We start from the raw sequence: 9031 nt of genomic DNA, 5'->3' as shown, positions 1-9031 counted from the left end.
AAATCTGGAGAGCCAAAGGTTCCACAACACTGATGTAAAAAATCAGTGAATTCTACAATTTTAAGATTTTACTTTCAATGACTCGACTACAAATATCACAATACTTGCCTTTTTAAAAGGATAGCCCAGGTCTTTATGGTCTTCTCCCCACCCTAACCATGCCATTGCATAATGCCATGTATATTTGCCCTGTATGAAACATAGATGCCACCTACCCGCCATCGCCATCCAGCAGGCGGCGGTAGGTCTCGATCTCCCTCTCGAGTCGCGTCTTGATGTCCAGGAGCTGCTCGTACTCGGCCGTCTGGTTCGCTATGTCATGCCGGATCTGGGCCAGCTCCTCCTCTAGGCCACCAATCATGGCTTGTATCTGCGAGAGCTGCATGCAGTAACGCCCTTCTGTTTCTGCTAGGGTGTCTTCAAGGGATTTTTTCTGTTGGTTAATTAAAAAGTGCATTAAGTGTTAATTGTATTAATGTGTTTGATTGAAACGCATTAAAAACCTCAATGAACAGACCTGGCATTATTGGTAAAGTTTAGTGTCACAGGTCAGCTATGGAGTTCTCATTCTATCGTCTCCATCTCTTTTGTCCTATTCTTTCTTCATGCCACTAATGTTATTGCATCCAAATCTCTTGTAGTGGCTCAAGCACTAGCAATGCATTAGCCCCTTCTCCGGAATTAACATTCTGAAAGGTGGATCCGCGCAAGCCCTCGCGACTCTCTTTTCTTGACTGGCCAAATTAGTATACACCTCAGTATTGCAGCATGTGTTGACAGAACAGATTGGTATGGAATGAAAAGGTATTTTTTTATGAATCGGAAAAAAAGACAGATTTAGAAAGACCGCTCTGTGAATACACAGAGCGGTCTTTCTAAATCTAATTGTCACACCCCTGCCACACACTAGTGCACGCAGGGGCTGCCTGGCTGATCAAGATGGGCAGAAGACGGAAGTGGGAAGAGAGATAAGTGTATGTGTTTGAGTGTGTATGTTAGTGTGGGGAGGGGCAAGGGTAAGGAAATGTCTTACGGGTAGGATAGGGAGGGCGACTAATGAAGGCTGCACCAAATCGCACCAAATCGATCAACAATAATTGGTCTTTTGCGCGTGTGACCTTCAATATTCGACATTATCACATAGAACCAACAGATTCACACTGGACAAGTCAACCATGGGGGCCACTGTCATCTTTGACTCATATCGTCAATTAGAGGTTTACAGTGTTTTCAATTGCTGTGCCTAGTCTATCTGTAGTTACCACCAAACCCAGTTGGTCCTCAGCTTTCAGGTGACCTTAGCCCTGGCATTCTAGCACCCGTTAGAGTGGAGGTAGGGACCCATCTGTGCATCCCCAACCAATACAGGAACCAGCGAGGAGTGGATAGCCAGACACTTAATGCCACACCGATTGTAGTGACCAATTGAATGGACATCATTTAGTGGTGGGAGCAGACTTTAGCATTGACCCCTTTGTGACTGCTTGCGATTCTTAGGTCTTCCTGTCATCTGATTCTTTACAATTTATTTTGAAGTTAATTGTTGGTTTTATCAATAGGATATGATTTTTGTATCCGCCGTCTGCGATCTCATCAGTGTGTGTGATGTCTCTTCATGCGATGTCTTTAGGGTGAACGATAATGCAGGATCACTTCCTGTGATGCCATGAGTGGCGTGACATCACTATTTCTACAGCTCTGCATTGTATTAAATGACACAGAACATACCATAGCAAGCTGGGCCTGCAGCTCTATCTCCAAGCCCTGAAGAGTCCTCCGCAAGTCTGAGATCTCACTCTTGCTTGACTGCCCCGCCTCAATATGAAGGGAGATCTCCTTTTTCAGCTCCTGGCTCTGAAATAAAAGTAGAGTACACACATGAGGGGGTTCAAGCCTGCTTCAAACTTTGGGCCTCATCACTAGTTGGGCGGTAACGCCAGCGCTATTAGTGCCGGCGCTAATAGCCCTAGCGCTAAACCCCCGGCGCATTTAAGGGTTATAGCCAGACTCGTGATGAGGCCCTTTATCTTTGGCATTTGATTGAACTCATGCTTTCACAGATACAAATATTGAGTGTCCTGAGTGTTGCGATAAAGGTCAACAGGAGAACGCATTGATTTTAACCCAAGAGGACCCTTTGACGACCGTGAAACCATTGATACTCGCAACGAACGACATTCCATTAAAGTAACCTGAGTCAGTGGGAGTGGGTAAAAGTAAGACCCCGTTGAACTCTACGGGAACTTGTTGACAGGATCTGATTGAGAGTTAAATAAAATCTATGAAGATGATGAGACTGGGTGAACGTGTATTGGACCATGAATGTTGCCCAAGAGTGTGACTCCATCAAAGCCTAATGGATTTTTGTTCATTGGTCTGGGTGATATTCCATTAAACTCTATAGTACCTTTGAGGTTTTCTTTTCATGAGATTCCATTACAACTATGGCCCATTCGCCCTGTGTGTGAATGCGACTCCATTCTAATGAGCTATGACTACTGGTTGTGAAAATTACGTCATTATGTAGTGCCATTGATTTGCGAGGAAGTGATGCACCATTAAGATCTCATTGGCTAGTCACATTGAGCTGGCCTTCTCACTATTCAAAAGCATTCCATGTACTATGATACTACTTTTGAGTATAGGGGGTGAGGGGGTTAACCTTGCAATGAGAGGCTCTACATTAAGGTCTATGGGTTCATGGATGCTCACAGTGAGTGATGCTCCATTAACGTATATTGCACTATTGATGCTCATAATCACTGATCATTAAAGCAAATGAGGCTATAGCTGATTGGAAGGAGTGATACTGTAGTAAAGTATATGGTGTCAATGATTCCCAGAATGTGTATACTACCTAAAAGTATTAGGGTTTACTGATATACAAAAAGAACAACACTCGAATAAAATATGGACGCCTATTGGTGCATGTTCAGAGTGATAACACCAGTGAAACTCTGGTAAAGGTTTTGAGCTCCTTAATGATTAGAAGGATTGTCTTCAATAATAACATATGTCAATAAAAGTGCATTAGGCTATTGAGTGAGGGTATGAGGGGGCCATTTAATTTAGGAATGAGTGATAATCAATTACATTGCATGGGGCAATTGATGCATTGAGTTAGTGATGCCCCATTAAAGCAGACACTGATACTTGGAATGTCCATAAATAAGACTCCTTCAAAGTCTATGGGGAACTTGAGAGTTCCTTAATATGTATGGGGGTCAATGACTAATACTGCCTTCAGTAACGTGTGATACTCCCTCATTTCTTGTGTCCAAGTGCTGCATGAAACACAGATGTGTGTTTTGGTGCCGCCGGGATAGGGACCGGCATTGAGGGTGTCTGTAAGCGAGACTGACCTTGTGAAGGAACTGCTCCTCGGCATCCCTGCGGTTCTTGTCGGCGAGGGCTTCATACTGGCTCCTCATGTCATTGAGGACCCTCAGTAGGTTGGTTCCCGGAGCAGCATTCATCTCCACGTTGACTTCTCCGGCCACGGTGCCGGAGGAGTCCTTCATCTCCTGAAGAGAGAGTCAAAGACAACAATAGCATTGGCTCTTGCAACATCTCCAACTATTCTTACCCCCTTCCTGGCACTGTCAAGGACACTCGTAATGATACAACTAATACTACCGCTTCTACTCTTATGACTACAACTACTACTGGTAAAAATATCACACTCATATACTACTAATACTACCAATAAAGTGTCCAAAGTAAATATTAATGATGTTCTAATACAAATAACAAAAGCAAGGCTAAGAAGAACAAAAATAATAATACAAATCAATACATTATTACTATTAGTACCTGGCACAGGTTATTTAACAAATGCACTGCTTGGTGCATTTGCGAGGCTTAACTCATGGTAAGCCTGCTCACGTCCGTGCGCGTCCCGCGTGCTGCTCTTCTTATTCTTTTATTTTCTTTTAGGCCACCATGCAAAGGGAGAAGGGACCACATTTAGTCCCTTCTGCCTGTTCCACGGTGGCCATTTTTTCTGTTTACTTTATTTTGTAATGTACGTGATTGGCCATCATGGAAAGGGAGAAGGGACTAGTTGTAGTCCCTTCTCCCCTTCCATGGTGGCCATTTTCTGTGTTTACTATGGCTGCCGCGGAAAGAAAAAAGGGACTATGTTTTTCTCTCCGCAGCGGGCATTTTTTAAAATACTTTTAAACTTTTTTTTTTTCGGCTGTGAAATGCAACGTGTCTCGCAGCCAGGAAAAAAAAAAACATTAGTACCCCGGTCTTATGGGTCGGAATGCTAATGGCAACATGCCTCAAGACTTCGGGCCATTACCTTACGTGGTAATGGCCCGCAGTCTCGGGGCATATTGCCACAGTAATCCAAACAATGATAATAGATAATATGACACTATTAAAATTAAAATAATAAAATCAATGACAGTAACAATAATCACAAGGATAAAGATAATAACAAAAACAACAACAAAAACAACAACAGTCATCCTCATTATCACTGTCATCATCATGTCCATTTATCCAGTGGAGTGAGTTGTTAAATAATTAATATTATTCGTCATTGGTACTCATAATATCAAACTCTGAAGGGTGAAGTATTGAGTCAAAGCTGTTGGTATTGCATTCTGTGAATTATGTGTTACACAAACATCTCGGTAGGTTACGCAGTGGACGCTCAACCAACTAACCTCCTAAACCAGTTATATTGGAACAAAAAGGATATCAGTACCGGTATTGCACAGCAGTATGGACCTATAGAGCAGAAGACTGGTAGTAGACCAGTAGACTGGTGTAATAGAAATAAGCTTCCAATGGCTATTTTGTCACTCACTGCAATTAAAGCCTTTGATACCCTACGCTGGTCATACTTGGCTGAGGTTTTAACAGCTTTCGGCTTCGGCCCTAATTTTGTGAAACTGGTTCTTGCAAACATTCCCTGCCTACATGCATCAATTAAAATGAATCACAGGCTCTCTAACCTGTCCCCATTCACTGGGGCAAGCACCAAGCTTGCCCCCTGTGACCTCTCATATTCGCTTTAGCCCTTGGACCCCTGGCCATAAATATCAGAGGTAATCCCTTGCTCACATGGATTGACACAGGTGGGCCTACACATACATTGTCCATCTATGCGGATGATAATTTATTTTATGATGACCAGTCCTTAGTCCACCCTTCCGGCGATTATTATGGAGCTGGATTTGTTTCAGTGGATCTTGCGATATGCTATTAATTACAGTAAATCTGCATCCCTTAATGTCTCTATGCCTCAGGTGGATATCCAATATCTACAACAAGCATATCCATTTAGGTGGGAGGAGGACAAGCTTAAGTATTTAGGGATTTATCTCACCTGCTACCAAGACACTTTGCTTTGCCATAACTACCCGACTCTTTTCCGCAAACTTTACCAAGACCATGAGCGGTAGAAACGCACTGTGATATCTTGGTTCGGCAGGTGCACCGCCGATAAAATGAACATATATTCGCGGCTGCTCTACGCCTTCCAGGCCCCCCCAGTGTTGCTCCCATCAAACACTCTAAAAACTTTGCAATCTAAAATCTGGGATTTCATTTGGCAAGGGAAACCCCCTGAATATGTAGGAAGATTTTCGTCTGCCTGAAAAAGCAATTCCTAGTGTCACCAATATTTGCTTGCAGCTCAGGTGTCAATGATACTTTTACGGACATAAGGTTTAATAAGCGCTAGATGGAATTTGAGCAGGCATCTCTGGGAGCTCCTCTGGCTTCTCTACCTTGGCTGCCATCATCTTGCTACCGTCCGAGGCACACCCTCCTATTGTCCACCACTCTGGTTAGCGTAACCTATGGGGATAGGGTGAATCGCAGATATCGGCTTACCACTCACCCCTCGGCACACCAGTTTTTCACTACACGACTTTCACCTCTGGATTGACAAGTGGGGACTTTATTAGATGGAGGGAGGGTGGGCTGCATGATTTAAACTGATATGCAAATGGTTATTTCTCCTTTCTGAAAGGTACAGCGAGCTAAAACGTGGTTGTGGACCCTCCTGAGTGGGCATCTTCCCATAGAACAGGTCATTTGGCCGCGTTAGTTCTCTGTAGAGGGGCACCCAGATCTTTTTGTTCCTTATTAGGCTTTATGTAGCCCTCAAATACATAAATGACATTAATCAATAAATAATATAAAACCTGCCTGACCCTAAATCTAAATAACTCCAACCAACACGTTCCTAATCTGCTAGAAGAAATATTGCATATCCTAAAGAATGCACTTGTATATCAGGAATAGTCTATATCTTTTCTATGTGTATTGCACCTCCTGCTTCTCTTTACTGTCCCCCTCCCTTGCTCCCCTCAAATCCCTGTGAATCGAATTTGCTTTGTAAACAGGTGCGATACAAAACAATAAATACAGAACAGTGCATTTTCCTGATGACTAACTTGCATCAAGCTTGTCCAACACAATGTTGATTCTGTCCCAAATCAGTAGGTCAATTACACAATCTCCCTATCACTCTAAAATCTATGCCAACTCTGTTGTAGTGGAGAGACATCAGACATCACTCCACTGCACAATCGCTGAAAATGAAAGGGCGAGAGAGTGGATGGTTACCGTCTCATGGTTCTTCTTAAGGAGGGCCAGTTCCTCAGCCAGGCTCTCACACTGATTCTCCAAGTCTAACTTGGCTAGGGTCAGCTCATCGTAGACCCTGCGCAGTCCGTTGATGTCAGCCTCTACGCTTTGGCGGAGAATGTGCTCATTCTCAAACCTGAAAGAAGGAGATATCTGAGCAGGTGATTTTAATCCCCAATCATTTCAGCCATTTATAATATTTCTTAATTTTTCAGCTGGACCCAGAAAGTAACTGAATTGAAAATTATGTAATAAATATGTTCATGAATTGACCATATCATAATGGAACTGTTTTCCAATTAGGTTCCAGATGATGCGGTGGTGCCAGCATCTCAACGACCAAATGTTGACTATCGTCAGCTGTTCTATGTGACACATGTACTCAATGGCTCAAACGATGAATGAGACCATGAATCCAAAAACATCTACAGATGTCATGGGGGTGAACATGATAAAATAGCTCAGGTAGTTCATATGATTGCCAGAGGAGTCTTTGAGTAACAACAACTTTTAACACTGGTGGTCTAGTCTCTGATCTAATTAATGAAATATAGCAATGTGTTTTATATTATATGTTAATATAATCATTGGAAGTGGAGGTAATTCTCTTTAGGGAGCCAAGGAATAGTGTCTAAAAGAAGTAAGATCATATGTGTAGTATTTTTAAAAGCTGTAAGCTCTGCATGGAGAACTGTGTGCTCTGTGCATTGAGAACTGAGCATTTGCACAGCAATCCTTACCCAGAGACCCAGCTAAAACTGTGGAAAAGGAGACATTTACAGTGATTCTATGCTCACAGTCATGCCCAGAACCAGTTTGGATTAGTATGTATGGTTAAATGTTCAACACATTTTAAAGTAAGGGTACGTTTTGTGAAACATGAAATGAGCACCCAGCCCAGTTTGCATTATGCTATTAGAGATTCAAGCATACAACCCTTTTAACACATACATAATTGTTAAATATAAAGATATGCAGGCATTCATGTCTTCCCACGATGCTCTCTGCTCTTATGCAAAGCACCCTAGTACACTTCCTGGTTTTACTTGTCCTCTTCCCCTTTCTCTTAGAGTACAACAGGAGTGTACCGGACTCCATCTTGGAATGAGAACCGTCTATTAGAAAACAAACATATGGTTATTCTAGGTTTTGATAATGTGGTGTACTCAGACAAGTTGAACATTCATATTATGACTCAAATATATACTCAAAATGCTATTTCAATAGGAAAATTGTACGCTTTCATGTAGCGTTTACCATGCTAGTGTAATACAATTATCTTCTTGTTTCCAGCTGTTAGCTGCTTTTGAAAACAACTCTATGCCTGCCTTCAAGATACATTTATTTCCTCTTTTCAGGCAGCCGACTATGGTGGCTCTAGCAAATGTCCACCTGACAACTCAACTCTCATTCACATAGATACATTGAGACATAGAGAACATATAGGATGAGGGAGGGAGAGAGAGAGAGAGAGATTGCAAGAGAGAGTGGGGCATAGAGGACAGAGATAGGGAGAGAGTGCTAGATGGGTGGCCGATACTGAAGTTGCAGCCATTAAATGCGATTTCAGGAAGCGGTGGATGAGAGGGAGATGTTCTATGTATTTTGAATCTCGACCTAAAGGTGAATTTATGGACCCATTTAATTATATGAATGCATCTGAAATGTTGCACTCTTCTTTGGCTGAGGCAGCCGTGTGGTTTCAAATCCAGATCAAACACGCTATTGCTATGCTATTTGCTATCCAAAACTGTCCCTTACAAACCACAGTAGCCCGTAGGATCTAATTGTTCAAAATAGTGAAATACGTCGATATTATTATTGTTTATTGTTGATTTTAGTTCAAATAACTTTTACAACAGTACAGTTAATTTTGATTTTACATAAAAAAAATACTCGTAGGAAATTATGTTTCGCATCATCAATATTAAACCATCAAGATATCACATTCTAAAAGATAAAAATAATTAATTATATATAAAATTCATACATGCATTAATCATATTAGCACAGATCAAAACATCAAAATTCTCCTATACTAAAATATGGTTCTCAGAAATGTGCCTAGGTTTACATCTTATCTTCATGCTGTGATATGGTTGCACCTCAGCATTTGCTATTAAATTTGTGTGACCTTAATATGCAAGAACAGACTGGTCATCAGGATTCTACAGCTATTTAGGTGCAAATAGCAGACTTCAACATTAGCTCAGCTTTAGTCCATACATTATGCAAAGCAATAGGCATGGATTCAGATGATCGGGCCTCATCACGAGTTTGGCGGTAACCCTTAAATGTGGCGGTAATGCTATTACAGCTGCATTTAAGGGTCTGCTAAATCACAGTGGCGGATTTTCCTCCAGCTCTGAGCTGGGGGCAAATCCATGGTGATTTTGCCAATTTTCGCTGCTATTACCGCCAG

At 41.9% G+C, this 9031-nt stretch overlaps 1 protein-coding gene across 1 annotated transcript in view; it reads right to left on the bottom strand.

Annotated features, from left to right (window-relative positions):
- Positions 1 to 211: 211 nt before the first annotated feature.
- The window catches only part of LOC138520648 (keratin, type I cytoskeletal 47 kDa-like), a 34999-nt gene continuing 26179 nt past the window's right edge, over positions 212 to 9031 (bottom strand). The window contains exons 3-6 of the mRNA XM_069632943.1: positions 6589 to 6745; positions 3363 to 3524; positions 1729 to 1854; positions 212 to 433 (exon numbers count right to left, since the gene is read on the bottom strand). Coding sequence (XP_069489044.1) covers positions 212 to 433; positions 1729 to 1854; positions 3363 to 3524; positions 6589 to 6745 — 667 coding nt within the window. The remainder of the gene's footprint in view (positions 434 to 1728; positions 1855 to 3362; positions 3525 to 6588; positions 6746 to 9031) is intronic.

This window comes from Ambystoma mexicanum, chromosome 13 (genome assembly GCF_040938575.1).
Source record: "Ambystoma mexicanum isolate Mex_15411 chromosome 13, UKY_AmexF1_1, whole genome shotgun sequence".
Taxonomy (NCBI): domain Eukaryota; kingdom Metazoa; phylum Chordata; class Amphibia; order Caudata; family Ambystomatidae; genus Ambystoma; species Ambystoma mexicanum.
The sequence above is the reverse complement of the archived record's forward strand: the minus strand, read 5'-3'. Positions and strand labels throughout refer to the sequence as shown.